The sequence below is a fragment of the Protopterus annectens genome, chromosome 1.part0, assembly GCF_019279795.1.
Source record: "Protopterus annectens isolate FY-2018-M chromosome 1.part0, PAN1.0, whole genome shotgun sequence".
Classification (NCBI taxonomy): domain Eukaryota; kingdom Metazoa; phylum Chordata; order Ceratodontiformes; family Protopteridae; genus Protopterus; species Protopterus annectens.
Window position 1 is genome coordinate 504813789 of NC_056725.1, and position 17818 is coordinate 504831606.

General features: G+C 39.6%; 1 protein-coding gene across 1 annotated transcript in view; it reads left to right on the forward strand.

The window, feature by feature from the left end:
• Positions 1 to 4098: 4098 nt before the first annotated feature.
• The window catches only part of TMEM151B (transmembrane protein 151B), a 270802-nt gene continuing 257082 nt past the window's right edge, over positions 4099 to 17818 (forward strand). The window contains exon 1 of the mRNA XM_044060889.1: positions 4099 to 5056. Coding sequence (XP_043916824.1) covers positions 4955 to 5056 — 102 coding nt within the window. The 5' untranslated portion in view covers positions 4099 to 4954. The remainder of the gene's footprint in view (positions 5057 to 17818) is intronic.

Consider the following 17818-nt stretch of genomic DNA (forward strand, 5'->3'; position numbering starts at 1 on the left):
GCACAGACATCGATGTTCTCCATACTGAGGAGTGCTTCGAGAGCCTGAATCTTGAGATTTAGACTTCTGGCATTGAGCAGCATTACCCTTAATTTTTTTCCATTTTTGTTTTCTAAAGAGGTGGGTTCATCTTTTGAGCCTTGCCTAAAAAAGGCTCTATGGGGGTGGCAAGAGCCTTAGCCAATATCCAGAAGCCCAGTGGTGACAGGTGCAAGCCATCCCTTGTGAAGCAGCATGGCTTGTCCAGCATGTCATCCCAAGCAGACAGACATTGGATCCCCCTAGAATGACACCAGTAATTGAGCCAATTATTAAAGTTGATCATCTTGTCTTTGTATTGTGGCATCATTCTTGGTGAGGGCAGGATGCTGCTCAGGGTCAGGGTCATACCAGCCTGGGCTACATAATCAGAGAGCTCCTCTATGTCTCTTTTCATGTAGTCCAAGGAGGTACGTCTCAGGTCATTCACATCGGCATGGACAATGAATGAGTCATATTTGTACGTGCTTTTGAGTGACCTGAGTGCGTGTGTTATATGGCGGATCCTAGCTCCCGATAGGCAGCTTACCGTTACCCTCTCCTTGCTCAGCCTGGTAAGTGGGACGTCAGTGTGTCTGACTATAGAGTCACCTATTACTAGTGTATCAGGCATAGTGTTTGGCCTTAAGGACTGTGATTTATTGACAAACCGATTTATTGAAGTATGTGTTGCATGTGTTATGTTTTGAGGTGGTGGATTTTTGGGTGTCTGCTTTGGGAGCCTCTGTTGTTTTGGTGAGTTTTTTAATAGAGCCTCCGAGTATGTTTTTGTGTTATTATGTGCTTGATTTGCAGTTGGGGTAGGTCTATGTGTGACTGGGTTTATTGTGTGTATGGTTACCTTCTCCTCCTGTCTGGTCTTGCCAGTCCTGAGTTGAGAGAGTTCAGCCTCCAGTTTGGCTATATAGTTGCATCTCTCACATGTATTTGTGTTTGTTGGGAGGAGGAGAGGGTTGTCTGTGTACATGAGACAATTATAGCATTGTCTCAAGATTCCCAGATTAACCAGCTGAACAGGAGAAGATGCTAGCAATCCACCACTCGACATGCTAGAATATTATAAGAGAGTGCTGTGCCTTTAAGGGAAGTGGTTGGGGTGGTAGGTGGATGTAGTGCTACTTGAGTTTGAGAGTGCTTGTGTAGAAGAGAAGCTTAGAGAACAAGTGCTATGCTTATAATATAACGAGTAGACTGGTTATTCTAAGAATAGAGCTTTCTAAGGGAAAATTTGAAGAGCAGACTTGGCGGAGCCAGAAAAAGTTTAACCCTGTTTAACCGGCGCGCACAATCGAGCAAAGCCGCGCTAATGCGGATTTTAAACAGGGAACTTCAAAAGAGCTAGAAATGGTCCAAAACAACCAATTACTACAGCTCTTGTGCTGAGGTCACTCCTTCAGGGACAGATAGGCTGCTCTAGGCTCCCCACTCCCACTGGTGAGCAAAGAAACTTCCTTCTATCCAAGTAAGGTAATGGACAACACAGGAACTACACCACAGCCCAGAATACAGCAAAGCCTGTAAACTGGTCTAAACTAGTCGAGGAGAGGCAGGAAAACAATATTTGTAATATTGTATTAGTAAACACATTTTGTTTTAAAATTGATAGTACATGTAGTGTGTTATAAAATGCAATGCAGCTATTGGGTGGATCTATTTTACAGAGCAGATTTTTAAATTTTGAATACTTTGCAATACAAAGGTTGCACACACATACACACACACACACACACACACACACACACACACACATATATATATATATATATATATATATATATATATATATATATATATATATATATATAGATATACTTGCATAATATAAGTAATGCATAAGTGGATGAAGGATATGTCATGACAGATGCATGCCTAGATGTAAAAGGAATGCCCCTTTTCATGCCTCAATCAGAACCTAACCTGCCCTTTGTTGTGTGTTGTTATTGTCATGTAAAGTGCATAGTACTAGTTCAGGACATACATAAGGGAAATATTTTCAGGTGTGGCTTTACTTGCATATGCTGTACCCATGCTAATCAACAATGGACTGCAAAGCAACAATAATGAAAACATATAACACAGCTAGATTTAAAAAAGGCAGCTGTGAAACGTGAAGCAAATATATCTGCACATCTTTCAAGGTCAACTCCACAAGGCAAAAAAATCATCATATCCATATTAGAAAAGTGACCATATCCTAAAGTATTATGCAGACTAGCTTTATAATGCCCTCTGAATTTCTATGTTCAATAGCTATTCAAATGGGTAAACATATATCTTTTCTCAGGGATGGTTTGACCAGTCAGAGTTCTTACGACTCTGCTTTGATCAAAACCATATCATGCACTCAAGAATTCAATATGACATTATAAACCTTATTTCATTTGTTATGACTTCATACTAAGAAGGAGATGGAAGGGAATATGTACTTCTTTATGAATGATGCTTAGAGAAGCAAAAAGATTTATATCCTAGGCAGGCAGGCATACTGAAGTGTAAATGATTAAGTAAAAACAATAATTAGGATTATGTTAGCAGAAAATCTCTGTAGATATAGCTGTGTACTTAGGGTATATGGATTAGACCTGGAAACAGTAGTATCTGCTGACCTCACTCTGATAAGTAGTGTCATAAGTGTGGTCTGAATTAGAAAGAAGTGGTCATGCTTGGGGAGGAGGTAAGATAGCAGAAGAAATAGTGATTCTATCACATGTCATTGTTAAGGCAGGATCATGTTTGCACTTTTCGTTTGTTAGCTAGGTAGCTGGAATGATCCAAGTGAGGTCTCTGCAGCTATTAACTGGTATCATGAATACTCTATTAATTGTTAGAATGTATGCTTAGTCAGTGCATAGATTGGGGATGGGGGCAGTTCAAAGAGGTACTAAAGTGACAGTACATTTTCTGCAGTAAAGGGACACGAATGAGTAATTAATACATTGTAACTCACATACAGGGGCAGAAGAGATGGGGTAGTAGCACAAATCTCTAGCATATCAAAGCTATAAATAAGAAGCACACCTGTAGTATACTCTACCAAAGGAAGTGCTTACGCTTTAAGGCTCATTACAAGACTTGGAATGGAGTGCAGTTAAGTGGCAAAATTAGGAAATATTTCTACAAAAAAAGGTGGTGAACACATGGAATATAGTGACAGCAATGCTTAGGTGCAAGCAATATGTAGAAATTCAAGAATACATGGAAGAGCCTTAAGGAAGATAAGAAACAAAGAGGAAATATTGAAACCAGAATTCAGGTAGGTTCTGTGGATGTGAAGGTTCTAGGGTGATAACATGAATAGACCCACTGGTTCTTATCACCTTTGTATAACCTGATGAGGCTGAGTTTTAGACACACACACAAACACACTCACACACACACACACATGCCCACATGTACGCAGACATACAGTCATACATGTATGTACACACGCGCGCGCGCACACGCACACACACACACACACACACACACACACACACACACACACACACACACACACACACATGCACATGCAGACTAAGAGACAGGGAAGAGACTATAGGAAAAGGAGAAAACACACTAATGTCTGTGTGCATTCTTATTTTGGGTTTTAACTATAGTAAGACAGGCACACAAAACGTTATGTGAGTTCACCATCCAAGCATTATTCCTGAACCGCTGCGGTCCTTCCTTCTTTTTATTTACAAAATGTTAATTGTTTCTCACTTATCCAGACACATTTATTCATATACTCAAATCTATTTTACCTTGGCAGCATAAAACGACAAAGCTCAGACTCTCTTTCTTCTTCCATTCTTTTTTTTATAGTAAATGCATGTTTCTAACTACATGAACAGTCAATATATAATGCAATATGTTAATGAGAATACTGCAGTTCAGGCTTTAGCTTGCAGTAGCTGGAAAATTAGTTGCTTTGTTTTCTAGACAGCCAGACAGGCCTCTAAGGCTGGTAGGGTGATGTAGGTGATTAGATTAGTTCAATACTATAATTCCCTGTTTATCGGTGTGTGAGGAGAATATTCAGTTTTGAGGCAGAATGAAAGAGAGAGAGAGAAATTTGCATCACCTTCTTCAGCAGAGGGAGTGAGAGAGCAAGCCAGAAATCCTGTAGAAAAAGGAGGGAGGGAATTAACAGAGCAGAACAATCCTCCATCCTTTTCTTTCCTCCCCAGACACCCTGCATTCTTTCTCCATAATCACCTGGATTACATTCTCCTAAAGATCTCCCTCTGCCTTTCCTAACCTTCCCTTTCCCGACGCACCTGCTTCTACCAGTCGTACCCTGAGAGCACTGTTCAGCATCCCTGTTATCTTTCTCTCTGTTTTTTGCATCCCCAGCTCCTTTTTCACTCAGCTTGGAACTGCATCCTCCGTTATGTACCTTGAGATGGAATACCTGCTTTGCTCTCAGAAAGGGAAACCCCATGGTCTCGTAAGGCTTTGAGGCTGCCTTGCTGTCAGCTTAGAGAGAGAAAAATAGAGAGAGAGAGAAATAAAATGACCGAACATATGAGAGAACAAGATGAAAACAGCAGTTGGGATTTAAACTTATTTAACATCTAAAGAAAAGGATGCTATAATAAAATATAACTAGATCTTGCTCCTAATCTCATTGGGCTGTGTGTCCGAAAGATATACAACTGCATCTGCAATTTGTGAGTGGGATACAAGAGAGAATCTCATTTGTTCTGCGTGAGATGAGCTTTTTCTGCCAATGTCCTTGAATTAAACATAGAAGGATCTTCTGGGATTTTCTTCAGCTTGTGTGTTTATGTCAGCGCTATTCTTCTCCTCCTCTGATTTGGATAATGCTTTTACTTCTGCCTGTTGGCCTCCTGGGATGCTCTGACATTTCGGGAGGAGTTGCTTTTGACAAGGTGGTCCATGTCCCCTCATCATCACCTTCATCAGCACCACCATGTCCCCTCCAGCCTCCGCTGCGGCAGCAGTAGCAGCAGCAGCCAGTGAGAGTAGCAGCACTTCCGTACCAGAAGAGGAGGCTGAGAGTGCGAGGGAAGAGGTGAGCAGTAGTATAAACATGCACGTCAAGGGCAAGCAAGCAGGAAGGGTGACAGGCACACTGGTACAGCAGGTGTAGAAGTCCAATTATAAACAGACCCATAGCTGTTGTGGAACTTAACATGCATATGCTTGCTTTGTACATAACATTTAACAATATATTTAAAAAAATGCAGGCTTTAATTTTCTAAATCATGCACATGAGCTTTGACTAAAAGGAAGCATGTTAAATACCGTGGCAGAATTTCTTGCATACCAATATTGGTAGCTGCTGTCTTTGAGTTATATTATTTTGCTTTTGAAAGCCACATATCTCACCGGTGAAGGGTAGTGTTGCACATAATATGAATGTAAAACACAAGAGTATAATTTCGTGGGTTACATGCTATGTCACTCTTTTAGGTTATATTTCTTCAACTTTTCATGGAAACACATTATATCACTGTGTACCATTATGTGCATTCCATTTAACATGTTAATACCACATTATGTCAGGTTACACGTGTGCCAGCTGTCAGTGATTTGTACACTTTGCTACAGAATTCTGTAAGATTAAATATTCAGTCTTTGGGGAAAAGCAGTGCATAAAGTCACATGCAGCATGCCAATACAGCAAATATGGTAACTATTGTTTGTGTTGTGTTCAGGGATTGTAGAATCCTTGGCAATTACACTGTGGTACTTATTACGTCCCTTAAAGTTTGTGTGTGTGTGTGTGTGTGTGTGTGTGTGTGTGTGTGTGTGTGTGTGTGTGTGTGTGTGTGTGTGTGTGTGTGTGTGTATATGCATGCGTGTGTGTATGTGTCTTCGAGAAGGGGAACAAATACCTTTTTACTTGATTCTGTCTCAGTTTGCATGGGATGATCAAAGAAAGGACATCCTTAATTCCATGAGCCTCTGCTCAGAAGGTATTACTAAACTGTAATGAAAACATAATATGCTTCTTGCTGAAGTGAAATGGGGGACAAATGTGGATTAAAAAACATGGTGACACTCTGTACAGTATGCTCTTTATGATTTTACTGCCTGATCACATATAAAGGGTGAAGGTAAGCAGAAGTAAACAGTTCAGTATCTTTCCTAATAGTTGTGCAAAAAGCAGCACCTCTGCATTTCACTGATGCACTGACTTTTTTTTCCCTTTCCTCACTCAGTCTATTTTTGATTTGGACTTGGAGTATGAAATACTGGTTCTCATCTTGGCTAGTTTGTTACCTGAGGGAATAATGCAAACAAAAATATAAACAGAAACATGAACAGAGACATGAACTGAGAATAGTATAATATAGACAAAAGAAAATAATAAGAAAGTCAAGCAAAGGATTTGCCACTGTTCCTGTCCTTCCAGTGTTTTCAGTTTCCTTTTATGGGGGAGGTAACATAAATAAATATACCCAAGAAGAAGTAGATGGAGGTTACTCTGTGCCTGGAATTTGATTATGGTACTAAGAAACTGCTCAGCAAAAATAATCCTAGCAATCTTTTGGCGAGCAGTTAGATGACCCTGCTTCCAAATGTAGCTCTCATTCAGCAGAACCTTCACGTCAAAATCCCCTGGGAGGGGAGGTGGATGTCTTGATCCATCTGTCATGTGCTTGGATCCAGCCCTACCATAATTGTGATTCTTGATCTCTTTATTAGATTTGTTGCATAATAAGAAACCTTTCAGGAGGCAAGAAGGCTGGTACCAGCCTTCCAGACAGTATGTGTGACAGTCTGAAGGGAGTCAGTCACTACATGAAGCAATGGATCCTTCCAGACAGTTCATGTGACAGCCTGAAGGTACTCTATCACCATGTAAGGTACAGATGGCATGCCCACTACATAAGCTGAACCGCTTGGTGGCCCTGCACCAAGAAAAAGGGGAACTGATGAAGCAACTGCAGAGAAAGGAGCATACATGGTTGTGTAGTGCATTCTGTAGTAAACATTTCTACTATTTTAAAAGCAACATTGGCAATTCGCACATGTATCGGTCTGGTATACAGCACTTCTTTTGCAGCAGCAGCAGGACGTGAAAGTCTCACTCCTTGCTTTGTACACAGGGGATCTTAAATGCAGGTGCTAAAAATAAAGATTCCGCTTGTAAGTCTTATGAGACTCTAGTTTGTGACATCATTTTCACTGTTTGGTGTTTAATGTACTCGCACCCTGCTTTTACTGTGTAATCACTGGTATGCATGAAGCTCAGTTACAAACATGCTCTAAGCACTATAGGCTTTATTTCTCACTGTGTTGTCTGAAACATTCTTATTCAGTTGTTTGCATTGCCTTCTGAATAAAATCAGTATTGCCTTTGATATATTTTTAAACAACACGTATTTAACACTAATTGTTTAATTTCATTTTTCTTAGTTGAGGTCCCAAATTTAAATGCAGGAAGCTTTTTTATAAAACATCTCATAGCAGCACACAGTTTACAAAGCAGATACAGTATTCATCCACAGAAACTGTCAGTACAACTAGGAATAAAAAAATAATGTATATTTATAATGGAAATCAGGAAAATAATGAATAAAAGAGTCATGCAGAGTAGGACACTGAAGGCAGACCCTTAATGTTGCAGACAAACAGAAAGACAGACTTTTTTGACAGATACAGGTGTGTGTGTGTGTGTGTGTGTGTGTGTGTGTGTGTGTGTGTGTGTGTGTGTGTGTGTGTGTGTGTGTGTGTGTGTGTGTGCGTGTGTGCGTGTGTATGTGTGTGTGTGTGTGTGTGTCTGTACATGTGTTCATGTACTTATGTATGTGAGTGTCTGTGTGACTGTGTGCTAAGCATGTGTGCGTGTGTGTGTGTGTGTGTGTGTGTGTGTGTGTGTGTGTGTGTGTGTGTGTGTGTGTCTGTACATGTGTTCATGTACTTATGTATGTGAGTGTCTGTGTGACTGTGTGCTAAGCATGTGTGCGTGTGTGCGTGTGTGTGTGTGTGTGTGTGTGTGTGTGTGTGTGTGTGTGTGTGTGTGCGTGTGTGCGCTGACAGTGCAGATCTGAGGAAGAAGAGGCAGGGAAGACTACTCAAGTAATCTTATCATCTAAGGGTGAAACCGGGAGCCAGGTTAGGGAAGAGTAGAAAGCAATAACTATGTGCTATCAGAAAATGAATTTCTAGGAATCAAAGCTAGACAACTCTGCAGTGCTGCTATACAAAGATTTAATAAAACAGGATGGCATTTGGACAGCTGGAGGAAGTTAAAAAACCGACACTGAACAGAATTTTTTATCATTTAGCATGCTTCTTTTTTTATAACTGGGGTGATGGATATTTTGTTATACACTGCATCAGGTTTATAAGCTTTTTGTTCCTGATAATTTTTAATCACATAATTGACACTGAGTATATGCCCTTACCCATCGCCGACTCTCCCTACATTTCCATGTGTATTATTTAGTAATAACTTACTCAGAACCCTGCTGTAATTTGTTTTTATCTTATCACACTTAAGTACATATATAACAGTAATATCAGTGACAGGAACAAATAACGGGTACACTATTAACATAATGTCATGTAATATCCATGACAGGCACAAATAATGGGTGCACCATTAACATAATGTCATGTAATAACAGTGATGGGAACAAATAACAGGTACACCATTAACATAACATCATGTAATATCAGTAACAGGAACAAATAACGGGTACACCATTAACGTAATGTCATGTAATATCAGTGATGGGAACAAATAACGGGTACACCATTAACATAATGTCATATAATATCAGTGATGGGAACAAATAATGGGTACACCATTAACATAATGTCATGTAATATCAGTGATGGGAACAAATAACAGGCACACTATTACCACAATGTTATGTAATATCAGTGACGGGAACAAATAATGGGTACACCATTAACATAATGTCATATAATATCAGTGATGGGAACAAATAATGGGTACACTATTAACATAATGTCGTGTAATATCCATGACAGGCACAAATAATGGGTACACCATTATCATAATGTCATGTAATATCAATGATGGGAACAAATAACGGGTACACCATTAAAATAACGTCAAGTAATAACAGTGATGGGAACAAATAACGGGTATACCATTAACATAATGTCATGTAATATCAGTGATGGGAACAAATAACAGGTACAGCATTAACATGATGTCATGTAATATCAGTGATGGGAACAAATAACAGGCACACCATTAACATAATGTCATGTAATATCCATGACAGGAACAAATAACGGGTACACCATTAACATAATGTCATGTAATATCGGTGACAGGAACAAATAACAGGTACACCATTAACATAACATCATGTAATATCAGTAACAGGAACAAATAACGGGTACACCATTAACGTAATGTCATGTAATATCAGTGATGGGAACAAATAACGGGTACACCATTAACATAATGTCATATAATATCAGTGATGGGAGCAAATAATGGGTACACCATTAACATAATGTCATGTAATATCAGTGACGGGAACAAATAACAGGTACACTATTACCACAATGTTATGTAATATCAGTGACGGGAACAAATAACGGCTACACCATTAACATAATGTCATGTAATATCGGTGAGAGGAACAAATAACAGGTAAACCATTAACATAACATCATGTAATATCAGTAACAGGAACAAATAACCGGTACACCATTAACGTAATGTCATGTAATATCAGTGATGGGAACAAATAACAGGTACACCATTAACATAATGTCATATAATATCAGTGATGGGAACAAATAATGGGTGCACCATTAACATAATGTCATGTAATATCAGTGACGGGAACAAATAACAGGTACACTATTACCACAATGTTATGTAATAACAGTGACGGGAGCAAATAACAGGTACACCATTAACATAATGTAATGCAATATCCGTGACACAAACAAATAATGGGTACACCATTAACATAACGCCATGTAATATCAGTGATGGCAACAAATAATGGGTACGCCAATAACATAATGCCATGTAATAACAGTGATAGGAACAAATAACGGGTGCACCATTACCACAATGTCAGGTAATAACAGTGACGGGAACAAATAATGGGTATACCATTAACATAATGTCATGTAATATGAGTGACGGGAACAAATAACGGGTACACCATTAGCATAATGTCATGTAATATGAGTGACGGGAACAAATAATGGGTACACCATTAACATAATGTTATGTAATATTTGTGACAGGAACAAATAATGAGTACACCTGGAGTGAATGACTTGAGATGTACCTCCCTGGACTACATGAAAAGAGACATGGAAGAGCTCTCGGATTATGTGGCCCAGGCAGGTATGACCCTAGCCCTGAGTAGCATCCTGCCTTTGCCCAGAATAATACCACAGTATAAGGACAAAATGATTGACTTCAACAATTGGCTAAGCTTCTGGTGTCATTCAAAGGGGATCCAGTATCTGTCTGCCTGGGAAGACATGATCGACAAACCACGATGCTTTGCCAGAGATCGTCTGCACCTGTTACCCTTGGGATTCAGGTTGCTGCCTAAAGCTCTTGCCACCCTTATAGTGCCTTTTTTAGGCAAGGTTCAAAGGACAAAACCACCACCATGACAGATACAAGCATGCAAAATCTGAAGGTAATGCTACTTAATGCTAGAAGTCTAAACCTCAAAATGCACTCTCTCGAGGCACTCCTAAAAATGGAGAACATCGATATCTGTGCAGTAACTGAGACCTGGTTCAAGGCTCCAGAGAGCACCCCTGCAATACCAGGCTACAACTCTTACCACATTTTTCAGCCAGCAAACCATGACCGAAACACTAAAGGTGGAGGAGTGTCCATATTCACCAAGGATATTCACACCTCCAGGCAAGTTGCCCAACACAATGCATCTGAAATTCTCCAGGTGCAACTAACACTAGGTAAGACTGCAATCCAAATTGTAGAGTGCTACAGATTCCCCACCATGCCCCAAGATTCTCTCTACACCTTTCTAAACATACTGGAAAATATTAAGATACAACCAAACACCCTAATACTGGGTAATTTCAACTACCCTGCCATTAACTGGGAAAACTACTCGGGTACCAACACCTTTTCCCAACGGTTCTTGGACTTCATAAATTTCAGTGCCCTGGATTAACTAATCCATTGTCCCACCAGGGGCTCCAATATCTTATACCTGGTTATTACCAACATGAGAGATAGATGCTCCACACCAGTGGTCACCCCCTCATTGGTTAGGCCTGACCATAAGCAAATCACCCTTGACATCCACATCCCACCCCCACCCCCCAGTAAGGAAACCTCCATAAAAAACTTCTCCAAAGCCAACTTCATGCTATTCAAGTCAGAAGTGACAAACTTCATGACACCCACGCAGACGGGATCTGAAAGCTTGACTGCTGAATCCTACACTAAGGCACTGTAAGAGAACATCCACTCGTGCATGAATCGTGCCATCCCAAATAGAACCAAGATGCTCTCCTCCAAAAAAAGGAAGCCAATCTGGTGGTCTCCTGCCATAAACAAACTATACAACAGAAGGAAGAAACTGTTGCAGAAAAGAGGAAAACCCCAGGATGCAAAAAACTCCCTTACCAGTCTCAGTAAGAAGCTGAGATCCCTCATAAAATCCTCCACAGCTAGTTATGAAAATAAAACTGCCAAAGATTCCAAAGACAGCCACAAGGCATTCTACAGTTATGTCAAGAATCTAAATGGCAATGCTCAGATCTGCCCTGAGCTACAACAGAATGGCATTAAATATACTGATCCCAAGGATATTGCCAATATCCTGGCAGATCAATTTAGTGCCAACTTCACCCCCCTCTCACCCCCTAAAGGGCCCATCTCAATACCAAAAGATTGCCAAATTCCAGTAATCATGGCCACACAGGTAGAAACCGCACTCTCCAAAGCTAAGAATATGGCATCCATGGGACCAGATGACATCCCGGGCTGTGTACTACATGAACTACAAAATGAACTGGCACCTCACCTAAGTGTCATGTTTAATCATAGCCTCACCTCAGGCTTCATGCCCACTGAGTGGTGAACAGCTACAGTTATCGTACTCCACAAGGGGGGATCCACCTTGGATCCTGGGAACTACCATCCCATCAGTCTGACGAGCCTGATCTGCAAGGGCATGGAATGCATTATCATGAAACTTATAAACAAAGACATTGGCAACCTTCAAACACTGGACCCCACCCAGTTTGGGTAAGTGAAGGGCCGATCTTGTCTCCTGAACCTGATTGACTTCTTCGAATCAGTCTCCAGAGCTGTGGTCGAGGGTAAGGCAGTCCACACAGCCTATCTGGACCTCGCCAAGGCCTTCAACACCATCCCCCACTCTGGAATCATAGATAAACTTACTAAGCTGGGCATAAATCCCTATGTCACTCGATGGGTTGCCAACTGGCTTACTGACAGAACCCAGACTGTAAAAGTAGCCTACTCCAAATCCATCTCCAGACAAGTGACAAGTGGAGTACCTCAAGGTTCAGTCCTGGGACCGCTCTTGTTTGGCATCTACTTCTCTGAAGTACAGGCCAACACTAAGGGACTCTGACTAACAAAGTTCGCAGTTGACTGCAAACTGGGAGCCATTATTGAATCCCCAAATGATGTGGATATTGTACAAAAGGGCCTTGCAGAAATGGATGCTTGGTGCCAGAGCCATGGGCTCAAGCTTAATGTCAAGAAATGTATAGTTATCCCCTTTGGGAAAAAACATGTACACATGAATTACTACATAGGTGGCAGTACACTAAACACTGAAAGTGTAATGAGAGACTTAAGGACACAGGTGGACAGTGGTCTCACCTTCGATAACCACATCACCACAACAGTCAGGAAATCCTTCTATGTGGTACACCTCATCACTAAAGGCTTTTCATCCAGAAAAAAGGAGGTCATTGTCCTACTGTACTCTTCCCTTATTTGATCCATTATAGAGTACAATGCCCTGTTTGGTATGTACCTCACAAGACATCTGCAACAGCTGGAAAGGCCGCAGAAATACCTCACTAAAAGAATTACAGGCCTAAAGCAGATGCCCTATGCTGACCATCTAAAAAAACTCCAGCTATACTCTGTGGCATATTGTCTACTCAGAGGTGATCTCTGCTTAACATACAAAGCGATGTCAAACCCTGAGCTGTTGGACATGCTCCACTTAAAGAAATCCCAATCCCTCAGAGCCACATGCTCCAGGGATCTAACCCTTGTCATCACAATGAACAAAACATGCTGGAGGGATAGGTTCCTGACCCAGAGACTCCCCAAACTCTGGAATAGACTGCCCATACATGTCAAGCAGAGTGCCTCCTTGGCCCTCTTCAAAAGGAACCTTGAAGATTGGATGGGAGATAGGAAATTCACCCCAGGGATCATGGCAGTCGCCCTGCTAGACAGGGGTCCAGGGAAGTAAATATTGCGGGAAGAAATATCCAGGGAATTGTTATTGCTAGGCTTGTATAGGCCCTAGGGCCAATAGCCTAGTACCAACCTATGAACCTATAATAGCATGTAATATCAGTGACGGGAACAAATAACGGGTACACCATTAGCATAATGTCATGTAATAACAGTGATTGGAACAAATAAACAGTAAACCATTACCACAATGTCATGTAATATCCATGACAGGAACAAATAACGGATACACCATTAACATAATGTCATGTAATATCTGTGACAGGAACAAATAACGGGTACACCATTAACATAATGTCATGTAATATCAGTGATGGGAAAAAATAATGGGTACACCATTAACATAATGTCATGTAATATCGGTGACGGGAACAAATAATGGGTACAACATTAACATAATGTCATGTAATAACAGTGATGGGAACAAATTACGGGTACACCATTAACATAATGTCATGTAATATCGGTGACAGGAACAAATAACAGGTACACCATTAACATAATGTCATTAGTACTGGTTATGCCTCCTGCTACTTGTACTGGCCACATGCTTACTCACTGGGTCAAACGCAAACCCCGTTCTGTGTGCCAATAACTCAAAACCAGATCACCCAGGTAATGTGTTTATGTGGGTAAGTAGTGGCACTGTCAGTCAGGATTGCTATAAAATAAGGGCTTTATTCTGCTGCATGAATCTTATCTGTTTCAGGGGAGGACATAAAGTTAATTTATTCTTAGACAACACTGTTGTACAGCTTTTCTTTTGGTTACACAGCACTGCAAAGTGTTTTCATTATTGTGGAGTGCGAGCCAATATTTCTTATGAGGTCAGTGAATCTGGCGATTTCTGCTTTAGATAATTAGAGCATTCTTTGGGAAACACTTAAGATGTGGGCCTTTCAATAAGCCTTTGATTCCTAACCCTAGATCTACTTGCTTTTACATATTTTACAAAAACACTGTAGTCACAGAGCATAAGCCAAAAGTACTCCAGTGATATATACAAAGAACCAAATTTAAGCTACATATCCTTAACTCCCTCGTACACAGTTTCCATTTTAGCTGCTGTACAATATACGTTATTACTTTTAACAGCATTATAAGTTGCAGTGTGGGAGGAAGATACACTTCTGAAGCTGCAAAGATTTTTATTACATCATCTTGAAATGGGTTAATAATGTCGCTGCAAGATGGGTAATGTACTGTGGGGTATAATATGCATGTTAGCCAAAACAAAAGTAAATGGTTAAGTCCTGATTAATCTGTGAGTGTCATTGCTTCATGAATGGTATGTAAGCATTCTGCATTCAGGCAATTATTAACTTTCAAAATATCTACAAATCCCTAAAAATATTTATTTTAATATGATAATACCTTTTTTAAAATAGGAATTTAAAGGTTGATTTTTATAATACAATTCTTTGGGCTTCACTAGTTTGTGAGCACCTGTCTCATTTGCGCATTTTGGTTTTCATGTATAAGCTAGGCTGGGTTTTCTTTTAACGCTGCCTAGAGAGATGTAAGATACTTAGTGCAGACTTTGGTTTACCAGCTCAGCATGACTTCTCATAAGAATAGAAGAATTTCCATGGTATTAACAGGTCTTCAGTGGTTATCATTTCTAGATGGACTCATAAGAAAGTGATACATATTGCTTCCTTCTTATAGTGGGCCAGTAGGTTAGTTATCTGGGTCTTGCATATTAAGAGAATAGATCAGAAAGTTTAACTGTACTGGTAATTTTTAGGAACAATGAAGTTCTTGTAGTCAGTATATAATTTGTTGCTTATTTTACTTTACAGAGACCACAGTCATTTTATTTTATTGAATTATAACATAGGTAAAATGTTAATGACACAAAGAGAGTGAGGAGGATTAGAACCTGAGAGGCACATTCATTTTTATTACATGTATCCATTCTTATTTAGAGTGTGATATAGACCTAAAATTTCTTTGTATTTACCGAGAGCATGTTTTTCAGAGATTTATATTTAATATAATGCATGTTTGATTAAAGCATGATATCTGATATTTCAAATCTTTCTGTACCTTTTCCTGCTCTAGGTTACAGACATCTTTACTTATATCTTTAGGACATCTTTACTTATATTTGTAAGGTATCTGAGTCTCTGTGATACTGAATTGGTAGTTTAAGATGTACTTCTAGGGAACAAGCTGACATTTATAAATTAGACACTGAATTGCTGGGACTGGATAAATACAGTGGAACAATATTAGTGAACATTAATACTTTTGCTAAACGTCAACCAGTTGTTATCCCCTGAATAGCATACACTGCCTTTATTGCCGTAAGGAAAGATTTTGTAGACATTAAACAAAAAGATCACTTATTGTGGGGCACTGCTGGTGCGTACTGAACCTCAGAGGTTTTCACTTGGATTGCAGCTTGTTGTGAAATATATATCACATTTTAAATATTGGCACTATTATCTTAGAAATTCTCAAAATGATTTTCAGTTTTAGGAGGAATGGTGCAAATTGTTGAGAAACATCAAGGGGTGTCCCTACAAAATAGGGACAGCTGAGAGGTCTGAAAACAACTGCTGTCTTCTATTCAGTTTCTGTTAAACAATTAAAATAAAGTTCCTTTTTTACAGTTCACCAATATCCTTCTCCTGACTCCCGAGTGCAGACCCCCCTTCATTTCCACTGACAGTTACCACCAAAAGCTAAGGGGTTGTCATTATCCAAAGGAGCAAACACATATTCACTTCTCATACTTGATCTACAAATTGAGATATGTGATAAAATATAAAATGCATTTAGATGGTGGTGGGGGTACATCTTGGTTTCAAGGTTTCTAAATGAGAATTTTAAACTAATGTTCCTCATTTTGACCCATATTTTGAATGCAGCATCTATAGTACAACTGCAAGGTTGTTTAGCTGTTACTTTGTAATATCACCATGAGGCAAGATGTGAAATATTCAGTAATAAAACACTTCTCACGGGCAACAACGTAAATATACTGAAAATCTGGTGCAGGAAACACAACAGGAGGGCCTCAACTCGGACTTAGTAAATTTATTTTCACGAATAAAAAAGACACACGTTAAGCGCTTTCATCTGACTAGCAGATGAATATTATCAATTTTATTTGCATTATTATTATCTTTACAGTCATTATCAAATTACTAGTTCATTTGTGTAATATGTCTTTAAATCCAAATTGTACTTGTGTGTTTGGCGCCAAACTTTGATATTTAAAGAGTGCAGTAATTGTCAAATATTGTTCTGAAGAAGTCTGCTAGTCAGATGAAAGCGCTTAACGTGTGTCTTTTTTATTCGTGAAAATAAATTTGCTAAGTCCGAGTTGAGACCCTCCTGTTGTGTTTCCTGCACCAGATTTTCAGTATATTTACGTTGTTGCCTGTGAGAAGTGTTTTGCGTCAGCGTCTGGTATGGAGAACGACGTGGGGTCTCAGGCTTCATTGGACAACGTGGATTTAGCTAACCTACGTTCAGAGGTCACTGCACTGAAGGAGGAAGTGTCCCGTTTACTCGAGCTAGTCGGGCGCTCGTTGACAGTCACCAATCCTTATGGTGACACTAACATAAGGGAAAAGCAACAGTCTAATGTAACTGGAGAGGAAGATTCCTGCTCTGCAAGGAGAGTGGCAGCGACTGCTATAGATGCGAGCACGCAGATGGAAATACCAAATGGCCAGCCAAATCGGGTGGAGTGTGGTGTACATTCTTCACATGAAGGTGGCCTGAGTGAAAACATGGATTTAAACAACAGTAAATCATCGGCGGGTGATTTTACATTTGATTTCAGCCTTTTCCATGTTCGAGATGAGGCAGAGCGATTGGGGGCGAGACCGAAACGCCAGCAACCTGCAAAAACATACTCAGCCATTACCAGGAAGCAAGTTGACATTATTAAAGGTACTGAACTATATTCCAGTCCTAATGCCTTCAAAGGAGGGAATATCAACAAGTATAAGACTCTAGTTTTGGACAAAACAAGTAATGAAGGAATGATTGGTCATTTGGACCATTTTTTAAATGAAAATGTTGATTTTGAAAAACATAACAAATACGATGTTGGATACAGTAGTGAACGATACATGGTTGGTACAAAACAAATGTCGAAAGATAGTATTAGAGAAATGATATACGCATTGGGTAAAAAACTTACAGTTATTAAAAGTTTAAAAATAGAAAATGCCTATTTTAGCAAATGTTTAGCTTTAAAAATAGTACCCAAAGGTATTAGACTTTTTAAAGTAGCAATGGGGCAGGACTTAAACCGTGTAACTATTGTGGAATTCAATAAACTGTTTGACAGCTTTGGTTTTGACTATATCAAATTATTAATGCAGAAAAATGATGTTAAAT